General features: G+C 33.0%; 1 protein-coding gene across 4 annotated transcripts in view; it reads left to right on the forward strand.

The window, feature by feature from the left end:
* Positions 1–27,207, forward strand: part of LOC139488805 (probable E3 ubiquitin-protein ligase HERC4) — a 248,104-nt gene that overhangs the window by 42,157 nt on the left and 178,740 nt on the right. For all 4 annotated transcript variants that reach the window (XR_011656085.1, XM_071274726.1, XM_071274728.1 and 1 more), the window contains exons 9-10: positions 1,020–1,269; positions 18,036–18,166. Coding sequence is in view for 3 of the 4 variants with exons in the window: in XM_071274726.1 (XP_071130827.1) it covers positions 1,020–1,269; positions 18,036–18,166 (381 nt within the window). In the remaining variant the exon portion in view is untranslated. The remainder of the gene's footprint in view (positions 1–1,019; positions 1,270–18,035; positions 18,167–27,207) is intronic.

Below are 27,207 nucleotides of genomic sequence, written 5' to 3' on the forward strand. Positions count from 1 at the left end.
TATTTTAAACATTTTTCAATTTCAATAGATTTTTTAGAACTTTGACCACATTTTTTGTGTGTGTCAGAAGCCTACTAACAGGAGGGATTGTGCCTGATATTCATATGATGAAGACATAATCTTTCAATCAGTTTAATTGAGGTCTGGAGCTGGCATGTCAGTTAACTGCTAGTAGTCTGTTGTTATTTATGTATTATTGTCATTTTATTTATTTTCTTTTGTTACATCTTCTGACATCAGACTAGGACTTCTCTTGAACTGAATTTTATTGTGTGTATTGTTATGCGTTTACTTTTCTACATTGGCTAGAGGGGAGGGTTGAGATCTCATAAACATGTTTAACCCTGCCGCAAATTTGCGCCTGTCCCAAGTCAGAAGACGCCTTTGTTAGTCTTGTGTTATTTTAATTTAAGTTTCTGGTGTATAATTCAGAGTTTAGTATGATGTCCATTTTCACTGTACTAGTATACATATTTTTTAAGGGGCCAGCTGAAGGACGCCTACGGGTGCAGGAGTTTCTCCCTACATTGAAGACCCATTGGTGGCCTTCAGCTGTTGTCTGCTCTATGGTTGGGTTGTTGTCGCTTTGACACATTCCCCATTTCCTTTCTCAATTTTATTATATCCAAATTTTGATCACAATTCAAATTCAGACAGTATCAAACTTGAATATTGTGTCCAAATTTGCCCCAACTGTTCAGGGTTCGACCTCTGCAGTCTTATTAGGCTGCGCTCAGTGAAGCATTTTATTTTTTAATTTATATTAAAAACAGAGATCTTAGTATACACTTTCTTGTGATCTACTGAACAACAAGACTCGACAATCAACCCTTTTAAAGTATGAAACTTTCAAACAACAATAAATCTGAGAAAAAATGGAGTGAAGTTTATGTGGAGTCAAATTTTCATGTTTCTTTAGCTGAAGCAAACAAAGCAAAAATTAAACACAAGCAAAAAAAACCACCTGATATACGTGATATATTCTTCAAAAACTGAAATAGCTAATTTTATTGTTGCAGACGTCATACACTAACATATGTACCAGAGACAGGAAGAATTTACTCATTTGGATCTGGTTCTTGTGGACAATTAGGTTTAGGAAACACAGATAAGAAAACCAGTCCAGTTTTTGTGCCTTGTCCTTTCATGTCTTCTGTAAATAGCAAATCACCAATAGCTATGGAAATAGATGGCACATCTCATATTGTCAGCAGAATCTTCTCTGGTGGAAACAAATGTATTGTGCTAGCAAATAAAATTAATTCTCAGGTAATACTTTTTGAGAATGCATTTTATGAGAGTAGTTGTATGGTAACAATCCTATATGTAACATGTATAAATAGACATTAGACATATCAAATTATAAATTCAAAGTAATTGTCTGCTAAAAATAAAATCCTAGAGTTAAACTTATGAGATGAGTAGATGATCATTTGTGTACCCTTGAAATTTGTCATATATTTGTGATTAGTTGTCCTTGTTCAACACCTACCCAAAGATAACAGTTCCCTGAATGATAACTGATTTTCACGATCTTTTAGTGGAGAATAGATAAAAGCAGCTCTTTAATGATAGGTGATGTTGTCATATAAGTCATACCTGCCAACTTTCACGATTTAGGTGTGTACTGTATTATTTTGACCCTTTATCCCCATTAAACAATTGTGATCCTAAAAATAGCATAAAACATGATTTTACGAAAATTTACACAAAAAATATTTTTGTGTACCCTTGAAATTTGTCATATATTTGTGATTAGTTGTCCTTGTTCAACACCTACCCAAAGATAACAGTTCCCTGAATGATAACTGATTTTCACGATCTTTAGTGGAGAATAGATAAAAGCAGCTCTGCAATGATAGGTGATGTTGTCATATAAGTCATACCTGCCAACTTTCACGATTTAGGTGTGTACTGTATTATTTTGACCCTTTATCCCCATTAAACAATTGTGATCCTAAAAATAGCATAAAACATGATTTTACGAAAATTTACACAAAAAATATTTTTGTTCCTGACTTTTTAACTTTTCCCAAGCGAGGCAACTCATGTTGAACAAAGGAGTAGGTCTGGTAAGACCCCTTTTTGGCCCCAAAATATAGCAATTTCAAGAAATTGTTAAAATGTTAACTATTAGTTATTTATTGGACAGAAAAATGCTTCTGCTACATGAATATAGGCTGTTTTGTTACAATACAATGCACATATATCGAGTAGTAGCAGCATAAAGTCATGCTTAATACTGAAATCTTCACAATTATAGCATTTTAGTTAAATTTTAGACGGTTTCCGTGTAAAACGAAAGTGGCCGCATTTGTGTTCATCCTTAATATTGAAATGTAAGTTGTATTTGATGATAATACAAAACATATATAAAGGTTGAGGATGAACACGGATGCGGCCACTTTCATTTTTGACAAAAACCATCTGAAAAGTGACATTTTTCGGCATATTTGGTAGATTTTTCATATTTGAGCTTGAATTGGATCGTTTTTAATGACTAATTCAGTTAAAATCTTTCACATAAACTAATTGAATCAAATGAAATAGACACTAAAGTGTTTAAAAAGTGGTCAAAATCTTTCGTCAGATGAACCTGAAATTTGAGGCCAAAATCGGTCCTTACTGGACCTACTCCTTTCATCCAATCATCAGTTGATTAATGTCAGCATATATAGTAAACAATCAAAGAATCAAAGTTTGTTAGGAGTTTTGAGTTGGCTTTCTTGGTTTGGGTATTAGAATTACAAAATACTTGATCATGATGGACGAGTTATCACTTGCAAAATGGTTCTTTCTCCGCCTTAGAAGAAAATTGTGTTGCATCATGCAAATACTTAGAGATATAGGAGTCTGATGTAGTAGTTCAGTAGCTGGTTGTCAAAATCAACGTTAGGATTGTCACATGCCTTTTTTGAAACATAGACTAAATTAAAGTAAACCATGGTGGCCTGAATGATGTTTCCATACATGCTAATATTGCTCTTCACCAGAAGTCATTCCACACACAGAACATCACCAAGCCTGTCATAAACTTTTCATTGGACCACAAGATGAAGGTAAAATTTTGAATAAATCATTAACTATTTTTATGGAACCATGACACAAATATTTTGAGTTTTCTTTCTCTTATAATATTTTTTTTTTCAATAATAGTAAATTGTCTTTTGGTCTGGATTCAAATGAAATGATTTTGTTTGTTGTAATGTAAACAATTACAAGAATTCATTTAATTTTTATAGTCAAATATATGCATTTTCATCTTGATTACTTTCAATATTTATAATCTTGTTAACTTTTTTAGGCTGATGAGCCAAGCATTGGTTTTTTGAGCCAGGAGATGACAGTCCTGTTTGCGTACCATCCTTGGCAAGTGTGTGAAAGCCAGAGTCATCCAGTCACACCAAGACCTGACAACAGTCTTCTATAGTGATGCAGCCAATCAGCTTCAAGACATCATCCTAGCAGTTGACCTTTACTGCACCGATGACATTAGCCCATCAGTCCTTGCCAAATTCTTCAAGTAAGTAAAATAATATTTTAATTGAACTAGAGGTTTGAGTAATGAATACAATAGAATAAATATGGAGTATATCTCAGAGAGACAGCCAACATAAAAAACATTTATAAAAAAAATGTAATTATAAATACAAAAATATGTTGTATGATTGCCAATGAGACAACTCTCCACAAGAGACTATATGACACAGAAATTAATAGCAACTATATAACTGTGAAGCCTTCAACAATGAGAAAAACCTAAACCATGTTCTCTTCATTAAAATTAAAATTTTTGGTATATTCATACAACTGTCTGCAAGTTACTTGATTGATAATTTTGTTTACTGAATTTCAAATATAGTTGTTAAAAAAACCAAATTATTTTCTTTTTTTATAGATTTATAAGAAACTTCTACACTGTAATTGTGGCCAAGATGTTGACAAAGTTCCCTATCAAGGACCTAGTTGTTTGTGGCTTAGCCTATCTCAACCCATAAATTAGAGGTGACCTACCATCATGAGCTGTAACAGTTGTTGCTAGACGTTTCCCATCAGTTGTACCAGATCACTAACTTCAGCAACTGAAGGAAGAGTTCAAAAACTACAAAGTCACACAAGCATCAGAACTGCCTACCACTCTAGGTTCAACAAGAGTAGACCAGTACTGGGGACAGATTTCAAAGATGACCAACAGAATCACAGGAACACCCATATTTACTCTGCTCACCAAGATTGTATCTGCAGTGTGTACCATCCCAAATTCTAATGCTGACTGTGAGCGTACCTTTTCAATGTTAAAGAAGATTCAGACTGGCACCAGGTCAACCTTAGGCAAACTGTAGTGCTGCATGTGTGCATGTAAGTTTAATGATCATTACATAGTACCTTTTGTATTGACATTACAGCTTGTGGTATTAATCTGTATACTATGATGGTGTTGCCTTTTTGTTATTAAATTATCAGAATTGTTACTTTTTTTTTAATTTCTTTTCAATATATTAAACAAACAGTAAGAAATATTACTGTTGTCATCACAAAAAAAAAAAGTACAACATTAAAAAAAATAAACTACAGGTGGGAGACAGATTAATGTAAATAAAAATACGTTTAAAGTAAACTACAGGTATTACAAAAGCAGTGCCAATCAACTATATTTAAAGGAGTTATGTCTCTTGGAAATAAAAGTTATATTGCATTGTTACTTGTATTGAGTACTCTTAAAGTATTTTAATTTGTTTTAAGGAGGTCAAGGAGACATGTATTAGAGTTTAATTTAAGGAGAGCCATGAAGAGCAGGGTCATCAGCATATAGGTCTGTTTCACAATTTTATATCATAAATTAAGGTACTTACCTAACATATGTACTTCAGGATTTCAATCTCGTTGGTATTAGACTCGACCGGAAGTTCAAAACGCGCGGGAACCTGATGTTATGGTACATCCGGTTCACCACGAACTATCAGTTTTCTTTCTCTGCGACTTGAAAAACAGTCGTGTTTATAAGTTACTCGTAATTCTGCCGTTTTGAGATGGCAGAGGTAAGTGGACACAGAGATATTTCTCCGTTAGAAGATACGTTGGAGGATTCCTCTCGTGATGGTGAAGGGCAGAAGCCACGTGCACCTACAACTTTGTCAGTAGTTACGAAGAAGAGGAAGTCTAGGTCCAAGTATACGCAACTAGAAGAAAAATGGAACGCAAAATTTGGAAACCTTAATAGTAAGTTGGACAGTATGTTTGATATTATTAAGGGACAGACAAGTACCGCAAATGGGGACAAAAATACGTCTGAAAGTGGAAATACACTGTCACAAAGACAGTCCAGTTCTACTCCTAGTCTGTCACAAAGACAGTCAGATTCTTCTACAAGTCAGTCACAAAGACAGACACGTAGGTCTAGAGATTCTGATAGTGAATCTGCTGATGAACGTGATGATGTAATGTCATTACAACCAGGTCAAAACGAAGTTTTGGGTTCTGGCACAGAGTCTGACAATGAAGGCTCTGATGATGAACATTTGTCAAGCAAAGCAAAAAAAAGTTTGTTTGATATTTTTGGGGAGGATGCCATTGCCAAGAAAACTGAGAAAAAAAATGGCATTACCATGGATGATTCTCAAAAAGAGGTTCTAATGGGTCACTGGGGTGCGCTCAAACCAAATTTAGTATCAGCCTTTGCTGATGAAACTGAAGAACTTTTTCCTGTTGATGAGGAAACAGAAAAATTCCTACAGGTACCAACTTTAGATGATTTCATTGGAAATTGTTTAGTTAAAAGACATGGCAGTAAAGCCTCTTTTTTCTAAAGGAAAGAATTTACATTCACAGCCTTACAAAATGCTTGAAAGAATAGCATACAGAGGGCAGCAGGCAAGTTTTATGGGTATTGTCTTTTGCATGTAATTTATTAGAATTATTAACAGATGAAACACCAAACATTGACAAAGCAATTCAACAAGTAAGGGACATTTTTGCCATGTCCACGAAAGAGTTGGATCAAGCTGGTAGGGCAGGTGCTTTTCACCATATTATCAGACGTCAAATGTGTATGACAGATACATCCATGTTTCTTCTCCATGATTCGAGAGACATTTCAGACCTGCCTCTTACTGGAGAAGGTGTTTTTGGTGACAATTTAGTTTCTGCTTTAAAAGCGAGAAAAGACCAAGATAAAACTCTTGATGATTTGTTACCCGATATATTCCCAAAAGATAGGAAAAGAAAAACACCTTTGACAGATGATTCTAGTAAAGCTAAGAAGTCTAAAATAGAGAAGTCAGACCAGAACAAAGACAAGACTTCAGAGAATTTTCGTATCCCAAAAGTGTATTCCAACACAGGAAATAGAAAGTTCATCAAAAAGACAGATGATGGAAAATTCTCCAAACCAGACACTGGTTACAAGAAGACTCCCTTTCCGGCTAGAGGAGGGAAGTCCTATAGAAAATGACAAGGTGAGAATAGTGTTGTTTCCTGAGATACCAGTAGGTGGTCGTCTTGTTCATTTTTTTAAAGCAATTGCTTTTATGCTATCGCGTATGGCCATCTTTGTGACCCAGATCAGAGACTCCGCCCATATCAAGCCATAGTATTTTGTTAAACAGGCTCCTGGTCTGTCATTTTTTAACACCTATGTATGTTTTCGAATGCAATACATAGCTTGAAACTTTAAAAAAACGTTAGTGGATTTAAGAAGTTTCAGAATATGTTCTTGTAGATGTATTTTTGTATTTAAAGGGTCAACCGTTTGACTATCAAATAACATAGAAGTCCGAGTGAAAAAAAAGTACATTTTTATAACTGCGATTCCGTTTTCCGCCGTTCGTACGATGTTTCAACAAAATATGGATTCATTTCAGTTGTTGATTTAGTATTGAAAATTTAACTGAATTATCTCCTATTAGATACGGTTTTATATGTTTAATTTGTGTTTCTTTAAGAGGTCAGGTGCTCTTGTTCATTCATAAAATTATCGTTCATTCATACATTTATCGTAAAATCAAAATCTCTACACAGGTTAATGCGTAGTGTCAAATGATTACCTGTAATCTAAAAATAGACAAACTTTGTTTGCGCAAATAATTTAGCGGAACGAAACCCTTGTTGAAAACAAATAACAATAAGTTCGTTTTCCTTTTCTGTGAAACTCCGTAATATTTATCGATCACCTTACTAATGAAATGGACCCGTCCAAACGTAGTAGATGCCAAGTCGGTCCAGATGAAGAGATATTTCAATTTGGAATTTTCTAGTTACATAGATTGAAAAAAAGTATGTCTTTTTAAATATCATAATCAAAACTGGGAATGCATAACAAATGTCAGATGAAACCATTATCCTCGTCTTTTCAGTGAACAAGTCTACTATGTTTGTTGACACTCGACGGTCCATCGTGTTAGCAATTTTATTTCACATGTTTTCGAAATATTGAAGATTATTTTTCGCAATGTTTCCTGAAAATTGATAAATGTCAAAGCAACGTAGAGCTGTTTGTTCTTGTTCGTATAATAAAATTGAGAATGGAAATGGGGAATGTGTCAAAGAGACAACAACCCGACCATAGAAAAACATACAACAGTAGAAGGTCACCAACAGGTCTTCAATGCAGCGAAAAATTTCCGCACCCGGAGGCGTCCTTCAACTGGCCCTAAACAATACATCAGTGATAACGATTTCATGTCATGTTTGTCTGTGATGACCCCCCCCCCCCCCCCCCTTTTCGGGATTGCATGAGAATTATAGTTATCTCGTACCCACATGCACTTGTTTCTATCCATAGGAAGGTCGGCTATCCATATAAAACTATTTTGGATAGAAACAAGTGCCTGTGCTCGTACCGCATCAGAAGGACATACATGTATATCAAGTGAGCAATAATGTTTGGAACTTAGTTTTAAAAATGATTCCAAAGTACCATTATGAAAATATTTTTATTAAGCTGAAATATATATTTATTCTTTACATGTTTATGTCTTGTAAGATATTTTATTTCTTTCCCGTTTTTTAACATTTGCGTCTGGAAAGTTGAAATGTTTTAACTTAATCATTTGTGTTAATGGTTAAATATAAATTGATAATGAAAATTGTTAAAATTAATTCAATAAAGGAAATTATTGCCCAGTTACAAACACTACCAGGGGATAATCCATGATGATTTCTTTTTGAGTTATATGTTTCAGCACATGTATATTTGACCCCAACTTTAGCCTGGTAAACGTGTTGTCTCCTTGTGAAATATAAAACATATTAAAAATGACTTTCTGCTAAAGTCTTTTATTTATATAAAGTTAAAACCTTCTTACTTCTAACTAGACAACACTCATGTCAGGTTTAATTATTATATATATGTGGATGAAAAATAAAAGTCCCCAAACATTAACATGACAGCAATTGCTTTTACAGCCTTTAAGGCTTTGATTTCCAAAATGGGAAGAAATTACAAACGGGTTTTGGCTATAATTCAAAATGGTTACAAACTAGAATTTTTACAAAAACCTCCCTTTTTAGGAGTCAAAAAGACATTTGTAAATGTCACAAATTTGGAACTTTTAAAACAAGAAGTAAAAAATTTATTAGAAAAGATGCTGTAGAAATTGTGCAAAAAACACATATTCAGACAGGTTTCTACAGCACACTTTTCTTAGTAGAAAAGAAAAACGGGAAGTTGAGACCCGTTATAAATTTACGACCACTGAACCAGTATCTCAAGAAACAACACTTCAAAATGGATACAGTGACCAAAGTCTTAAATCTAGTCAAGAAAGGAGACTGGGCTTGTTCTCTCGATTTACAAGATGCTTATTTACATGTACCAATCTTTCCAAAACATCGAAAATACCTCGAACATTTCAAAGAGAGGACTTGTAGATAGTGTACATTTAAATGAGACAGGAAGAAACATGTTTATTCAGAACCTAATTGGATTTATGAAACATGTTTATTCAGAACCTAATTGGATTTATGAGCTAATAGTGTGAAATATAGCATGCATGTTAGTGATATAGTTTAGTGATATGTAATTATTTGTTGTGTTAATAAAAATATAAATTACAACAATAAAGTTAGTTAGAATTTGTAAAATTAGTTAATTTTCTATAATCAATAAGAGTTGTTCGATTAATTGTTTGATAAATATGCCAAGTTTGATTATGGTAAAGATACTTGGATTATAGTGTCATCTGTCATAATAAGTAGCTTTATCTGGTATTTGGATGTTGTGTCATTCGTCAGTATCACGTGCTTCTTACAATGTATTAGTTATCCCAGTATATTACAAAAAGTTTACATGGGTGTTGATAAAATTTGCCAATAACTATCATTGAAAGTTAGTTGTTGAAATTTGATGATATGATTTAAGGTTAATATATATTTTAAATTTAAATTTGAATTTAAAATTTGACGGAACAATTTTATTTTGGGGTCCTATGTTTAATTCAGTGAAATTTTCCAAACAATAATGCACATTCCAAACATTGATTTTCAACATTTTAGAATTGAAAAAAATAATTAAATTGTTTTAATGGTAGGGAGGAGGGTAAATTATTTAATTGAGTATTGATAAGGATCATTGGTCTGTTGTTAGTTAAGGTGACACTTGCAGTATTTTGATATGTTATCAATTAGTAACGAGGTTTGGAGATGCTTTTCAATCCAAATCTTATATATTGGGACATGGGAATCATTTATAATAGAACACTATTCTTAGACTAAATGATTAACACATGTTCCTATATAGATAAGAACTTCCCAGGACTGGTGTCAATTTGATCACAGGTCAGGGACGAAAGTATTGTTGATTTAGTACATACAACATGGAAGAACTGATCAAATGATAAGGTTACATGTGGACTATGGAAATATTGTCATGACATCTCAGGAGATGATAACACTGATAAGGGATTAATATATCACAAGATATTTATTTATTCTATTCTGTGCCTGTTACACCCCATTGATAGATGTGGCTTTTGCATGTACAGATACATTGATATTTCATTTATAATTATATTGACACCTGACATAATTTGTATAGCTGTTAATAGTCTCACGGTATACAAGGATTTTGATCGTTAAGTGTATCAGCAACTAAAGCTTGATCCTGTGAAAAAAAAAAAAAAAAAAAATATCCCCCAAAAAAGAACCCATTACAAAGTTGAAGGTAGAAAATAGAACGAACATGTCAGTTTATGGCTTATCATCTTGGTTCAGAGGCAGAATAAAGTATTTTGTCATTTATGAATTATTTTATATGTAGAAAAGGCAAATTTTATTTGTCAAGACATTATTAAAGCTGGTGATAACTACAAGTGTAGAATATAGATTAGAAATATAAGCAATGACGGGAGTTTCGCTTTAGGCAGGAACAAAATTTGTTAACACATTTTGTCTTTTGTCCCTTTAGCACCTCGTTTGGAGATGCTTTTCAATCCAAATCTTATATATTGGGACATGGGAATCATTTATAATAGAACACTATTCACAAGAGTTAGAATAGCTAGAATTTTGAAATTGTTGGTGTAAAAAGGGGGGTGGGGTGTCAAAATACAACGGCTAAATAAGATTTTTAAAACATCTTTTCCAGCAAGTTAAATGCATACAAACTACTTATTGGAGTATTATGACTATATACAAGAGTTAGAATTGGTAGAATTTTTTATACGACAGCAAAATGTTTTGCGGTCGTATGTTTGTATCACGTTGTTGTCAGGGTCGTTCTAGGGTTATGCCCCTTTACAAATGGAAAATTGAAGAATTTATTAGTTTCTGTTCTCTTATCTTAAGTTTGTCTCAACTGAATTTAATGAAATGTGTACATAATGCTTATTAGCTCTAAACTCAGTTCAAATTTAATTTTTGGCAGCTTCACTTTTACAGTTCTTGAGTTATATGGTAGCGGGGGCATCATCTGTGTCCCTTTGGACACATTCACCATTTTTTTTTTTTAGAAGTTTATATATATATATATATATATAAAATTGAGAATGGAAATGGGGAATGTGTCAAAGAGACAACAACCCAACCAAATAAAAAACAACAGCAGAGGGTCACCAACAGGTCTTCAATGTAGCGAGAAATTCCCGCACCCGGAGGCGTCCTTCAGCTGGCCCCTAAACAAATATATACTAGTCCAGTGATAATGAACGCCATACTAATTTCCAAATTGTACACAAGAAACTAAAATTAAAATAATACAAGACTAACAAAGGCCAGAGGCTCCTGACTTGGGACAGCGCAAAAATGCGGCGGGGTTAAACATGTTTGTGAGATCTCAACCCTCCCCCTATACCTCTAACCAATGTAGTAAAGTAAACGCATAACAATACGCACATTAAAATTCAGTTAAAGAGAAATCCGAGTCTGATGTCAGAAGATGTAACCAAAGAAAATAAACAAAATGACAATAATACATAAATAACAACAGACTACTAGCAGTTAACTGACATGCCAGCTCCAGACTTCAATTAAACTGACTGAAAGATTATGATTTCATCATATGAATTATATATTAATTAATATTAATATTAACCATGACTATGACATTTTATATTTTAATATTTTATGATGTATTTAAATGAGCAGTTATTGTTGCAAACTCAATTAGATATTTGAATTGAGATCATTTTTGAAATAATTGAAAGGAGGAGGTGATTAAAAAATGAGGGGGGGGGGGGGGGGTCAATTTTTTTTTCTCATTTCAGAAATTTAAAAAGAAAATTTCTTCAAATATTCTTTTTTTGAGAGGATTAATATTCAACAGCATAGTGAATTGCCCATTAACATTGTAGTTAATATGGACATACTATGTAGATGTGAATATTGAAAGAAAATTATGAGTGAACTAATTGCACATTCCATCTGTGTTCAAAATATTTTCATGATTTACATTTTATGGGTAAAAAGATTGCATTTAAGCATGGATAAATAATCCTTATAGGACCTATTAGATAGTTTCCAGAAATTATCACTACTTTTGAAAGCAGAAGCAATATTGCATTGAGCACAACACTCTATACATCCTTTAACATTCATGTACATTTTTAGAAATTTATCAATAGGATTTATACATTAGGCTAGCATATTTACCTGACAATATCTGGATATTGGTATATAATAAATTGGATCTTAACAGGAAATTGTGATAATATTAAAAGACCAAAATGGATAAAAATAAGAAACAATGTCAAAATGTTCAGGCTTTAATTAAATATGTATTTGGGTAAGTTGATGCAAGTATTGTGCCTTATACTATTAGAGCTAGGCTTATGATCTTTAACTACTATATTATATTACTGTGTGAACATGTAAATTATGAGCTATGAAAGTCAATAGTTATCTAAGGTACCAGGATTATAATTTAGTACGCCAGACGCGCGTTTCGTCTACATAAGACTCATCAGTGACGCTCAAATCAAAATATTATAAAGCCAATCAAGTAAAAAGTTGAAGAGCATTGAGGATCCAAAATGCCAAAAAGTTGTGCCAAAAACAGCTACGGAAATCTATGCCTGGGATAAGAAAATCCTTAGTTTTTCGAAAATTCAAAGTTTTGTAAACAGGAAATTTATAAAAATGACTACATTATTGATATTCATGTCAACACGGAAGTGTTGACCTCTGGGCTGGTGATACCCTCGGGGAGAAGTTCTTGCATTTTTATGAGTAAGTTTTTAAATATTTCAAACAAATATTCTTTACTATGGGTAAGCATTCATTAGTTGTCACTATCTTATAGATTTAAACTTTTGGTTATATTGATATATATATCTTCTTTATTAATTCTATTGGTGTGTCTTTTGTATGCAAGAGTTACATTCCTTTGTACTATGTTCCAAATTGAAAAAGTCAATTGGCCATTTCAAAATCTAATGCATTTTGGGTTATACTTTCACAAGCATACACCAAAATGATGTCATTGGTTAAAAACGTTCCAAACAATTGAAATTCATCCAATGACGTAACTTTATTTTCATTTTGGTGTACGAATAATGACATTTCCCATAGTCCTTCAGATTCTGAAAAGGCGAATTGAAGCTATGTATTGTCTCCCCTGAACAGGTTCATAATTTTATATTTATGTATAGTTTTTTAATTTAATTTGAAATAGTTACAACATTGATGAATTCAATAGACTTCAGTTTATGGTTTATTAAAGACATTAATAGATCTTATGTTGAGTTTGTTGTTTGTTTTTAGCTTTGTCACTCACAGCTGAGTTAGGACGAAAACAGATTTATTGTGAAAGTTTACAAAATCTTTTTTTTTATTTCAAAACAATTTTTTATCAATACATGCTCTATTTGTTTTTGGTCCCATAAACCTATTGAAATTTGAATGTTTTCTTTGAATTTGGTATAGAATTAAGATTTATGACTTCATAGATACAAATGTTTTCAAACAAAAATATTATTTCCTATCTATTCATTTGGATCCATTAAAACGTTTAATCCCGCTGCAAATGTTTGCACCTGTCCCAAGTCAGGAATCTGATGTACAGTAGTTGTCGTTTGTTTATGTAATATATACGTGTTTCTCGTTTCTCGTTTTGTTTATATAGATTAGACCGTTGGTTTTCCCGTTTGAATGGTTTTACACTAGTAATTTTGGGGCCCTTTATAGCTTGTTGTTCGGTGTGAGCCAAGGCTCCGTGTTGAAGGCCGTACTTTAACCTATGATGGTTTACTTTTTAAATTGTTATTTGTATGGAGAGTTGTCTCATTGGCACTCACACCACATCTTCCTATATCTATTGTGAAAACTTTGGTTAATTGTGATATTTGTCATGTTATCCTAATTTGAACATTTAGGTAGAAAAAGGTTTTTTTCTCATAAGATAAATAGTGTGTGATGCATGTATATATCTGTTCTAAATGATATTAGTGATGTGACTGTTAAAGTGATATATGAAATTGAAGTTCCTATTTCACTAATTGTAGTTCAGCTGATTATGGACAAAAGGAGATATCTCCAGTTGATAGTATTATGTCTGTGAAAGCTTAATACAATGCAATATTTATTTTTCAGCTCCCACTCTAAAATGAATGTAATCTTCACCCTGTCAGTTCTAACAAGCAGTTAAATTGTAATATTTTTTAGTAACTAAAATGTCTGTTTTTGTTGAGCCTACGACATTTGTGGCACAAGCCAGACATAGCAATCCTACATTCCATCATCGTTGTTGAAGGCTGCGTCCACAAATATTTGTTCTGTGGTTATAGTTTTTGAAATTTTAATTACTTTCATAAACTATCCTGGAATTCTACCCAACTTGGACAGGAGCTTGTTTATGATCATAAGATAGTATCCAGAAGTAAATTTTTGCAGTTGTATATTGGTAACACGTTGTTGTCGTTGTCGTCGTCGTCCGAAGACACATTTGGTTTCAGGACAATAACTTTAGTTCAAGTGTATGAATCTCTATGAAATTATACCAGTTTAGGAATAAGGGGCAGAAAAAGGGCCAAAAACAAGCATTTTTCTAGTTTCTGAACAATGACTTGTGTGTAAGTGCATGGATCTCGCTGAAATTGTACTGCAAGGTTCCATATCACAAAGGGAAAGCTGGGGTTGAGTTTGGGGCTAATAGCCCTAAACCTTTAGGAATAAAGGGCTAAAACGGGACCAAAAACAAGCATTTTTTCTAGTTTCCAGAAAATAACTTGTGTTTAATTAAGTGTATGGAAATTTCATATCACAAAGAGAAGGCTGGGATTGAGTTTGGGGGTAATTTCCTCAAATGTTTAAGAATTGGGGGCCAAAAAAGGTAAAAACCAAGCATTTTTCTAGTTACCAGACAATATCTTGTGTTAAAGTTTATGGATCTCTCTAATATTGTACCACAACGTTCCATATCACAAAGGGAAGGCTAGGATTAAGTTTTGGGGTAATTGCCTCAAATGTTGAGGAATTAGGGGCAAAAAAAGGACCAAAAACATGCATTTTTCTTGTTGTCAAACAATAACTTGTGTGTAAGTTTATGGATCTCTTTGAAATTGTACCACAAGGTTCTATATCACAAAAGAAAGCTGGGATTGATTTTGAGGGTGAATGCCCCAAATGTTTAGGAATTAGGGGACAAAAGCAAGCATTTTTCTAGTTTCCTGACAATAACTTATGTTCAAGTGTTTGGCTCTGTCTGAAATTGTACTGCAAGTTACCATTCAACAAAGGAGAGGCAGAGATTGAGTTTAGAGGTAAATACTCCAAAGAGGGTTCAAAAATTGGGGGGACTTATTTATTTCATAATTTTTTTTTCTTAAAAATTTATATTTTAACATTGATTATTTCTGATTTATATATAAAAGCAAAACATACTGATATGACAGGAGATACACTCCAAGCAGGATGTGTAAATTATTGTATTAGGTATTGTGTGCAATTGCAAGAAACCTTCAATTGCATAGTATTGCAAAACATCAAGAAATCTTCAATTGTACAGTATTGCGCAATAGTAAGAAATCTTCAATTGCACAGTCTTGCACAATACATGTAGCAAGAAATCTTCAATTGCTCAGTATTGCACAATAGCAAGAAATCTTCAATTGCACAGTATTGCAAAACATCAAGAAATCTTCAATTGTACAGTATTGCGCAATAGTAAGAAATCTTCAATTGCACAGTATTGCACAATACATGTAGCAAGAAATCTTCAATTGCTCAGTATTGCACAATAGCAAGAAATATCCAATTGCACAGTATTGGGCAATTGCTAGCAATCATCAACTGCACAGTAATTGGCAATAGCAAGAAATCTTCTTTTGCACAGTATAGCGCTATAGCACATTATTATGTATTTTCATATCATGCTACTCGCTTGAGAAGGAAAAATATTGCTAGAAACTAAGAAGGCACGTGGCGTGGATAATGAAATTGACGTGGTCATAGGTAAAAATAGCGATAATCAGATTATCATTGGTCATCGCAACTCCATTGCTTTTCTTGCTTTTGCCGTTTAAAGGGGTCAAAATAAGTATTTTTCTAGTTTCCAGACAATAACTTGTGTGTAAGGGTATGTATCTTTCTGAAATTGTACCACAAGGTTCCATATCAAAAAAGGAAGGTTAGGATTGATTTTAGGGGTTATGGCCCAAACATTATAGGAATAAGGGGCCAAAAACAATACTTTTATAATATTTTGTATAAATTGCTTATTTATTGACCAATTTCAATGGTTTTATTTTTGAATTCTTGGGGTTCTTTATCATGCTGAATCTAACGGCTGTGTATTAATGTTTTGGAATTTGGTCCCCGTTTCTAAATTGGTGCACATGAAGTCCAAAGGGCCCAAAATAAAACTATGTTTGATTTCATAAAAAAATGAATTTAATGAGGTTCTTTGATATGCCGATTCTAACCGCATATTTATATTTTTTATTTTTGGGTCTCGTTTTCAAATTGGTCTACACTAAAGTCCAAAAGGTTCAAAATTAAACATAGTTTTATTCTAACAAAAAATGAATTCTTGGATTTCATTAATTGATATGCTGAATCTAAACATGTATATAGATTTTTGATTATGGGCACAGTTTTCAAGTTGGTCCAACTTGGGGTCTAAAATTAAACTTTGTTTGATTTCAACTAAAATTTAATATATGGGGACTTTGATATGCTTAATCTAACCATGTATTTAGATTTTTGATTTTTGGGCTCTGTTATCAAATTGGTCCACATTGAGGTCAAAAAGGTCCAAAATTAAACTTTGTTTGATTTCATCAAAAATTGAATTTTTGGGATTCTTTGATATTCTAAATCAATCCATGTACATGTATTTAGATTTTGGATATTGCACCATAAATGGTAAAAAAATATATTTTAAGTTCATTAGACCACATTCATTCTGTGTCAGAAACCTATGCTGTTTCAAATATTTAATCACAATCCAAAAATGTATCAAGCTTGAATGTTGTGTCCATACTGGTCCCAATTGTTCAGAGTTCCACCTCTGCGGTCCTATCAAGCTGCGCCCTGGGGATCATTTTATTGTTATTTGGTGTTTTGAATGATTGCAAGATTGCAAGGTGTATATGTCTGTCTGGAAATTATCATCTGACCATGACCTCATTTTCGTTATTCATTCGTCAAATCTCAAGTTTTCCTGGTTAAGTTTGTTTCTTAATCTATGAACAGTAGACACTTGTTCAACCCTAGAGTATAAGACAAAATCTTTTAGGGGTATATACTAATAAGTGCTCTGTCCTCAGTTACCAAATAAAACATAAATTAGTAAATGGAAATAAAAATGTGTGTGCCATCCAATTGTATGTGTGTTGACAGATCACCAGCTGTCATCACCAAATTATGTAAGCAAAAATGGCAAAGTCAACATTTTTTATATAAAAAAAACCACACAAAATAGGATGTGTCAGCCAGATCTGAAATTGACAATTCCACTATTTTTGGTATAGGATTAGCTCAGATATGTATTTTGCTCCAAATCAGATGCCTTCCCACCTTTTCAAACTCATACTTTACTTTAAAAAAAAAAATACAATATTAAAATCTCATGCTCTGTAAAAATTACAAAAGTACAAGCTGTTACCAAAGTTGACATATTTTTAGATAAATTATATGCAAAAGGTCAACTATATTTAAGGCATGTAAAGATTGTTAGGTGTACATGTCTCTTCGGCTGGGTTCATCTGCCCTTGGCCTCATTTTCTTGTTTCATTGATCAATGTTGAGTTTTCCTGGTTAAGATTGTTTCTTAGATGAGCAAAAGGTCAATTATATAATCCAAGCAATATTTGGCGTAAGGAATGATTGTAAGGTGTATATATATTTCAAATTTGGTTCAATTTTCAAGTAAAATACTTAAAAAATGAAAATAAAGATGCTCTGGATAATATATTTTGGTCATAATAAGATAGTCATCTTGCCAAATTTCATGTAGGATTGATCAAATTGATGATGTCACAAAAATTAAGACTGAACATAAATTACTAAGACACTGATTATGGAATCAAGGATACTATATGTCTTGCATCTAAAAAAAGTAAATTCCAAGGTTCGACAAAAATTGTTATTAATTCTATTTTTAGCCAGCAAGTCAAAAGCCTATAGATTTCCGAGAAGATAGGATGTCAAGAAGTATTCTTTGTTTGTCAGACAAATTTACTGAAAAAGTTGGATCATTAAATGCAAAAGACAATATTCCTCATGAAGTAGAAGTGTAAGTACACAAAATTTAGATTTTTATTGCAAATGACACAAAGAATAGAAAGCCAAATACATATGTAACATATTCGGAAACATACCACAAATGCAGTCAGCATTGCCTTTGTGAGTTTTGTCCTTATTTGTATTTTTTCTTGAGGTCCTTTTATAGCTGACTATGTGGTATGGGCTTTGCTCATTGTTGAAGGCCGTACGGTGACCTATAGTTGTTAATTTCTGTGTCATTTTGGTCTCTTGTGGAGAGTTGTCTCATTGGCATTCATACCACATCTTCTTTTTTATATTTACTTATGAAGTACAGTGTTCTTAAGAGAAGGTATGTTAAAGAAATTTTGAATTATTGTGGGAACTTATTGCAAATTTTTCCATTTTTATATGACGGCTAAATTTTTGTGTTCATATTATGTTATGGCAATGTCTGGCTAAAGACATTTTGGTTAGCAGCATACCTGCCAGCCTATAAAAATCCAAGTCATGACCTGCATTAAAGAAAAAAATCTCAGGTCATAACACATACAAACTTTTGTTAAACTGAATTCTAATATGATCTGCTTCTTTTGATTTGTAAACAACACCATGATAAAATGCTCAATATATCTATAAAATTGAGAATGGAAATGGGGAATGTGCCAAAGAGACAACAACCCGACCACAGAGCAGACAACAGCAGAAGGTCGCCAACAGGTCTTCCATGCAACAAGAAATTCCCGCACCCGGAGGTGTCCTTCAGCTAGCCCCTAAACAAATATATACTAGTTCAGTGATAATGAACGCCATACTAAACTCCAAATTGTACACAAGAAACAAGTTGAAATAATAGAAGACTAACAAAGGCCAGAGGCTCCTGACTTGGGACAGGCGCAAAAATGCGGTGGGGTTAAACATGTTTGTGAGATTTCAACCCTCCCCCTATACCTCTAGCCAATGATATAAATAATATAGCTGTTACAATATACTTCCCACGTAAATCCACATGTATTGAAACCTATTTGCAAACCCTTTGCTGAATTTATTGTTTAAAAAATTGCAATTACAAAAAGAAAATAACTTGCATTCTTATAGTAAAAAGAAGAAATGCACAAGAGCTCGAAGAAATCAACAAAATGAAAATAAATTAAAATTCCGCAATATACTGATTTTGGTGCATTTAAGTCATTTTAAAACATGACGTCATACAAATGAAAACGCTAGAGTTGAGAGTTTTCTGTTACGTGAGCTATCCAAATTCGTATAATATTGTATTTAGATTGATTTTTTAGGTGGGTTTGTTTAATTTTCTATTGTATTGCATTATTCGCATGTTTACTGATTTCAGCAGGTCAACATGGCGGCTCCTTAGTTACGAAATGTCAACTTTGGATTTGACCGTAGCTTATGAGAAAAATATGTAAAGTAAAAATGGCAAATGATGGGTTGGAGAATTAAAAGAATTAAACAGATTTTTTTGCATAGCGTTTTTTCACAAAATGATCTATGCAAGCTTTAGATTTATTAGAACACTTGAGCTTTATCTAACGGGGAGTAAAAAAGAACAGCCACACATACAGCATACCCACTCTTGCTTCAGTTTTTTAATGACCGTATTTGTCCTTTTAGAATCGAAATAATTTATGAAAGCCATAAATTGTTGGAAATTTACACATATGGTCTGGGCCATATATAGTATAAGGCCACACCTATTTATAGTTCTTCGGACTAAATATTGGGCGAGCAAGCAATTTTTTGTCGAGCCTGCAACTTTTGTTGCAGAAAGCTCGACATAGGGATAGTGATCCGGCGGCGGCTACGGCGGCGGCGTTAGCTCACTTCTTAAAAGCTTTATATTTTATATAGATGCTTCATGTTACGAAGTTTCCGTCAGTCACATGTCCAATGTCCTTGACCTCATTTTCATGGTTCAGTGACCACTTGAAAAAAAAGTTCAAATTTTTTGTAATGTTGAATTCTCTCTTATTATAAGTAATAGGATACCTATATTTGATATGTGCGTACCTTGCAAGGTCTTCGTGTCTGTCAGACAGTTTTCACTTGACCTCGACCACATTTCATGGATCAGTGAACAAGGTTAAGTTTTGGTGGTCAAGTCCATATCTCAGATACTATAATCAATAGGGCTAGGATATTCGGTGTATGGAAGGACTGTAAGACTGGCAGGTGTCATCTGACCTTGACCTCATTTTCATAGTTCAGTCTGGCAGGTGTCATCTGACCTTGACCTCATTTTCATGGTTCAGTGGTTATAGTTAATTTTTTGTGTTTTAATCTGTTTTTCTCATACCATATGCAATAGGTCTACTATATTTGTTGTATGGAATGATTGTTAAGTGTACATGTCTAGCGGGCAGATGTCATGTGACCTTGACCTCATTTTCATGGTTCAGTGGTCAAAGTTAAGTTTTTGAGTTTTGGTCTTTTTATCTAATGCTATATGCCATAGGTCAACTATATTTGGTGTATGGAAATATTTTATGATCTTTATGTCAGTCGAGCAGGTTTTATTTAACCGTAACCTCATTTTCACGGTTCATTGCACAGTGTTAAGTTTTTGTGTTTTGGTCTATTTTTCTTAAACTATAAGTAATGTGTCAACTATATATGTTGTATAGAAGCATTGTTAGCTGTGCCTGTCTGCCTGGCATGGTTCATCTGACCTGGACCTCTTTTTCAAGGTTCATTGGTCTTTGTTTAGTTATCTTGGTTAATGTTAAGTTTATGTGACAGTTGTAATAAAGCTTAGCTTTATACTTAGGACTATCAACATAATATCAATGATTAGTATAGAAGGCGAGACATTTCAGCGTGTGCACTCTTGTTTTTATAGTACATATTTCTTGAAAATGTTTTGTTGAGGAGAGTGCTCTACAAGTGTAGCAAGCAGTATAATTTTTTTTTAAATTGTGCAATTTAGAATTTTATATACCGTACATGTTAAAACTGGGTTACTGCAAAGAAAAATTAGGAGAAACATGCTCTTATGCATACAATTTGATGAATTTGTGCCTGTAGTACAGTCTATACCATACCCAACTTTCTGGGTCGCTTTGGTTTAGTATTATTTTGATTTTTTTCGTAAAATAAGCTTTGACTGCGTGAATTTAAAAAAAAAAATTCATACAGGTGTATATATTAAGGAAGTATTGCGAATGAAGTTTAGCAAGAGGAATTATGTTATTTAGGTAAATATATTGTGTAGAATACAGTTAAAATATGTGTATATATTCCAAAAAATGCCCTTAAAAATATTAAATATCTTTGATATAGTTGTTTTTCTTACATGGTAGTGATTGTTTATTGGCTGCTTGACATTTAGTTGGAACTTTTATTCATAGTAGGATCAACATAATGAGTGAGGTGAATATTTCAACAACATCCTGAATAAAACAGTTATATTGCTATGCATGTAGATCTCACTGTAATGAAACACTCTCTTAAAACACCTTAAGTCCCTTAACCACATTCACATGCATTATTCTAAATTGGCAAAATACATTTTCCTTTAGCCCCTGAAACCTGCATTGTATTTCAAACTGGAAGTGGTTGCACTAATAATTCATCCCTAATTATTATTTGCATGCCAATCATAATACCACCACTTTGATCTCGAATGTTGAAACTATTAAATTTTCCCTTACATAAAAGTTCAGATTGCATGTCAATAGACTAAAAAAGGGATATGGGGTTTTCATCAAAATAAGATTAATCTGTCATTTTTAAAAAATTATGTGAATTTAATATTAATTTCATCCAAGACAGATAGCCCTATCTATGTCTTTTGTAGTTCCGAGATTACTTTGATGTGCAATCTTTTGGCAAAACAGCCGTAGGACGTCAGAGTAATCCCGGACTATGTACGTTGAAACTATGATTGGGATGACAATGGATCTAACAAGTACTGATGTAATCATGATCATCTAACAAAAGATTTTTTTATTTTGTCTCCTAGAATATACCGGTAGGCAAAACGAAATGCATTTCAAGTAACTGTGTGTTTAATAACTTCTTGTCCTCTGCAATGATCTGACATCTTCATCTTGACATCCTTATAATTTTCCGCGTTTCGAAGTATAGTGGAAAATTATTGTATCTCTAGTCTTGTGGCCGATCGGCAATTATAAATTGTGTTTGATATATTTTTATACGACCGCAAAATTTGAAAAAAATTTCGTCGTATATTGCTATCACGTTGGCGTCGTCGTCTGCGTCGTAGCGTCGTCGTCCGAATACTTTTAGTTTTCGCACTCTTACTTTAGTAAAAGTGAATGGAAATCTATGAAATTCTAACACAAGGTTTATGACCACAAAAGGAAGGTTGGGATTGATTTTGGGAGTTTTGGTCCTAATATTTTAGGAATTAGGGGCCAAAAAGGGCCCAAATAAGCATTTTCTTGGTTTTCGCACTATAACTTTAGTTTAAGTTAATAGAAATCTATGAAATTTTGACACAAGGTTTATGACCACAAAAGAACGGTTGGGATTGATTTTGGGAGTTTTGGTTTCAACAGTTTAGGAATTAGGGGCCAAAAAAGGGCCCAAATAAGCATTATTCTTGGTTTTCGCACAATAACTGTAGTTTGAGTAAATAGAAATCAATGAAATTTAAACACAATGTTAATGACTACAAAAGGAAGGTTGGTATTGATTTTGGGAGTTTAGGTCCCAACAGTTTAGGAATAAGGGGCCAAAAAGGGACCCAAATAAGCATTTTTCTTGGTTTTCGCACCATAACGTTAGTATAAGTAAATAGAAATCTATGAAATTTAAACACAAGGTTTATGACCATAAAAGGAAGGTTGGTATTGATTTTGGGAGTTTTGGTCCCAACATAATAAGGGGCCCTAAGGGTCCAAAATTAAACTTTGTTTGATTTCATCAAAATTGAATAATTGGGGTTCTTTGATATGCCGAATCTAACTGTCATGACTGTGTATGTAGATTCTTAACTTTTGGTCCCGTTTTCAAATTGGTCTACATTAAGGTCCAAAGGGTCCAAAATTAAACTTAGTTTGGTTTTGACAAAAAATGAATCAGTTAGGTTCTTTGATATGCTGAATCTAAAATTGTACTTAGATTCTTGATTATTGGCCCAGTTTTCAAGTTGGTCCAAATCGGGGTCCAAAATTAAACTTTGTTTGATTTCATCAAAAATTGAATAAATGGGGTTCTTTGATATACCAAATCTAACTGTGTATGTAGATTCTTCATTTTTGGTCCTGTTTTCAAATTGGTCTACACTAAAGTCCAAAGGGTCCAAAATTAAACTTAGTCTGATTTTAACAAAAATTGAAATCTTGGGGTTCTTTGATATGCTGAATCCAAAAATGTACTTAGATTTTTTATTATGGGCCCAGTTTTCAAGTTGGTCCAAATCAGGATCTAAAATTATTATATTAAGTATTGTGCAATAGCAAGTCTTTTCAATTGCACAGTATTGCGCAATGGCAAGAAATATCTAATTGCACAATATTGTGAAATAGCAATTTTTTTTTTAATTAGAGTTATCTTTCTTTGTCCAGAATAGTAAGCAAGAAATATCTAATTGCAAAATATTGTGCAATAGCAAGATTTTTTTTTAATTGGAGTTATCTTTCTTTGTCCAAAATCAACTTAAATCTTTGTTATATACAATATACAATGTATATTCACTTTTTACTACCAACTGATAAATTAAAATAATCTTTACCATTCAGTGATAACAAGCATCTTTTTTTACATCTTAATATTTTATGATGTATTTAAATGAGTAGTTATTGTTGCAAACTCCATTAGAAATTTTAATTGAGATTAGTTTTGGAATAAGGGAAAGGGGGATGTGATTAAAAAAATTGGGTTCAATTTTTCTCATTTGAAATTTCATAAATAAAAAAGAAAATTTCTTCAAACATTTTTTTGAGAGGATTAATATTCAACAGCATAGTGAATTGCTCTAAGAGAAAACAAAAAATTTAAGTTCATTAGAACACATTCATTCTGTGTCAGAAACCTATGCTGTGTCAACTATTTAATCACAATCCAAATTTAGAGCTGAATCCAGCTTGAATGTTGTGTCCATACTTTCCCCAACTGTTCAGGGTTCAACCTCTGCGGTCGTATAAAGCTACGCCCTGCGGAGCATCTGGTTATAGTTATATATAAGTATAGTGTGTACCTAATTTTACCTTTTATTTACAAATCAATTGATCACATGTGCGTTTGAATGGATTGGATGCACAAGAAAAACATCTATGAGAAAAAAAATGTCAATGTTAAACTAATTTTGGAGCGGCATGCAGCCCAAAAATTGGCGGAATTGGTAATTTAATTTTTTTTATGGAAAAGTCATATTCTCCAAAGGAGTGGGAAAATCCAAAGAACTATTAATCAAATTGGTGTGGCCTAATCGTCATTTTTTGTCGAGCCTGCAACTTTTGTTGCAGAAAGCTCGACATAGGGATAGTGATCCGGCGGCGGCGGCGGCTACGGCGGCTACGGCGGCGGCGTTAGCTAACTTCTTAAAAGGTTTATATTTAAGAAGGTGAAAGACCTGGATGCTTCATACTTTGTATATAGATGCCTCATGTTACGAAGTTTCCGTCAGTCACATGTCCAATGTCCTTGACCTCATTTTCATGGTTCAGTGACCACTTGAAAAAAAAATTCAGAATTTTTGTAATGTTGAATTCTCTCTTATTATAAGTAATAGGATAAATATATTTGGTATGTGCGTACCTTGCAAGGTCCTCATGCCCGTCAGACAGTTTTCACTTGACCTCGACCTCATTTCATGGATCAGTGAACAAGGTTAAGTTTTGGTGGTCAAGTCCATATCTCAGATACTATAAGCAATAGGGCTAGTATATTTGGTGTATGGAAGGACTGGAAGGTGTACTTGTCCAACTGGCAGGTGTCATCTGACCTTGACCTCATTTTCATGGTTCAGTGGTTATAGTTAAGTTTTTGTGTTTTGGTCTGTTTTTCTCATACTTTATGCAATAGGTTTGCTATATTTGTTGTATGGAATGATTGTAAGGTGTACATGTCTAGCGGGCAGATGTCATCTGACCTTGACCTCAATTTCATGGTTCAGTGATGAAAGTTAAGTTTTTAAGTTTTGGTCTTTTTATCTAATATTATATGCCAAAGGTCAACTATATTTGGTGTATGGGAATATATTATGATTTATATGTCAGTCCCGCAGGTTTTATTTGACCATGACCTCAATTGCACGGTTCATTGCACAGTGTTAAGTTTTTGTGTTTTGGTCTATTTTTCTTAAACTATAAGTAGTAGGTCAACTATATTTGTTGTATGGAAGCTTTGTTAGCTGTACATGTCTGCCTGGCATGGTTCATCTGACCTTGACCTCATTTTCATGGTTCATTGGTCTTTGTTAAGCTATCTTGGTTAATGTTAAGTTTATGTGACAGTTGTAATAAAGCTTTATACTTAGGACTATCAACATAATATCAATGATTAGTAAAGAAGGCGAGACATTTCAGTGTGTGCACTCTTGTTTTCTATCTGTCTGTTATGAAGTGAAAATATGGCAGCTCATTAATTGTCGTGTTTTGAAGCCTTAGTTTACAGATTGTCACCTTATAGTAAACAATCAACAAAGAAGCATGGATATTGAGAATGTGTATAACATGTAAAATAAGATAATAGCTTATTTCAGTGACAGATCCATGCGTAGTGGATCACCATATTTTTTTGAGAAGGGTCCCGCTAAGGTCACTTTGAAATGGAAAATATGTCAGCGAATTGTTTCCTGGAAGCAAGCAATTAAAGAAAAGTAAACTTCTTCTAAATGTGGACAAATTAAAGAATTTTCTTCATAAAAAAGTATATGGACATAAGTTTAATAATGACAACTATCCATTTTGTTATAAAAAACATATGCATATTTTTTTTTAATTTGAGGTTTCATTTGACTTTAAGTAAAGGATAAAGTTTATTTATAGAAAAAAATAGCAAAATCCTATATTTAAAAAAAAAAGATTTGTACCCTCGAGCCCCCTTATTAGTTTATTTAAAAAAAAAGCATAGGTAAGACATTGAAATATCACTGCATTATGTTTTGTCAATTAAATTATATAACCCCTGTTCTTGTTTCTACCTTAATCTTAAATCATTTCACATGGCCACATGTTTCACAGTATGGAATCAAATTTTCATCTACACACAGTTAGATGATGATGAGGGAGATTGGTGCCTCCGTGGCCGAGTAATCTAAGGAGTTACTTAGATTTAGTAAAGTTTTAAAAGACCCAATAAATTCAAAAGTATCATTTATCAACACCTTAAGAAGCACAATCATCCAATAGATATTTAACAGTTCAACCTTTAGAAGCCTGGTGAACCTCATTCAAAGTTTGTATGATCACGGAAAATAATTGAATTAAATTGGATTAAAAAATTACAGACAGTATTTACCCTCTCGGTCTTAATGATAATATCATGGGAATTAGTAATATATTAAGAACCGATTCTGTTAAGGTTTATGACCCCTTCTGTAGCCATTTTTGTACGAATTTTTCAAACTTCAATTGTATCAAAAGTACAGATATAACAAATAATAGAAATTTCATTTTGTACATAGTCACCACAGGGAAACTTGATGCAAAGCATAATTATTACTGTTTCATTTCATTTAATAGAAAAAGAGTACTTTGTGGAAAATAAACAAGATTTTGATAGAAAATCCACAGCCTTAAATACAGAGATTTTTGTTATAAAATTTGAAACATAGATTACTCATTTGCTTTTCTATGAGTGCTAGTGTTTATTTTTATACGACCGCAAAATTTGAAAATTATTTGGTCGTATATTGGTATAATGTTGGCATCGTCGTCTGTGTCATCGTCGTCATCATTTGAGTTCAACCAGTTTAGGGGCCAAAAAGGGCCCAAATAAGCATTTTCTTGGTTTTCGCACTATAACTTTAGTTTAAGTAAATAGAAATCTATGAAATTTTGACACAAGGTATATGACCACAAAAGGAAGGTTGGGATTGGTTTTGGGAGTTTAAGTTCAAACAGTTTAGAAATAAGGGGCCAAAAA

Source organism: Mytilus edulis, chromosome 9 (assembly GCF_963676685.1).
Source record: "Mytilus edulis chromosome 9, xbMytEdul2.2, whole genome shotgun sequence".
Lineage (NCBI taxonomy): Eukaryota > Metazoa > Mollusca > Bivalvia > Mytilida > Mytilidae > Mytilus > Mytilus edulis.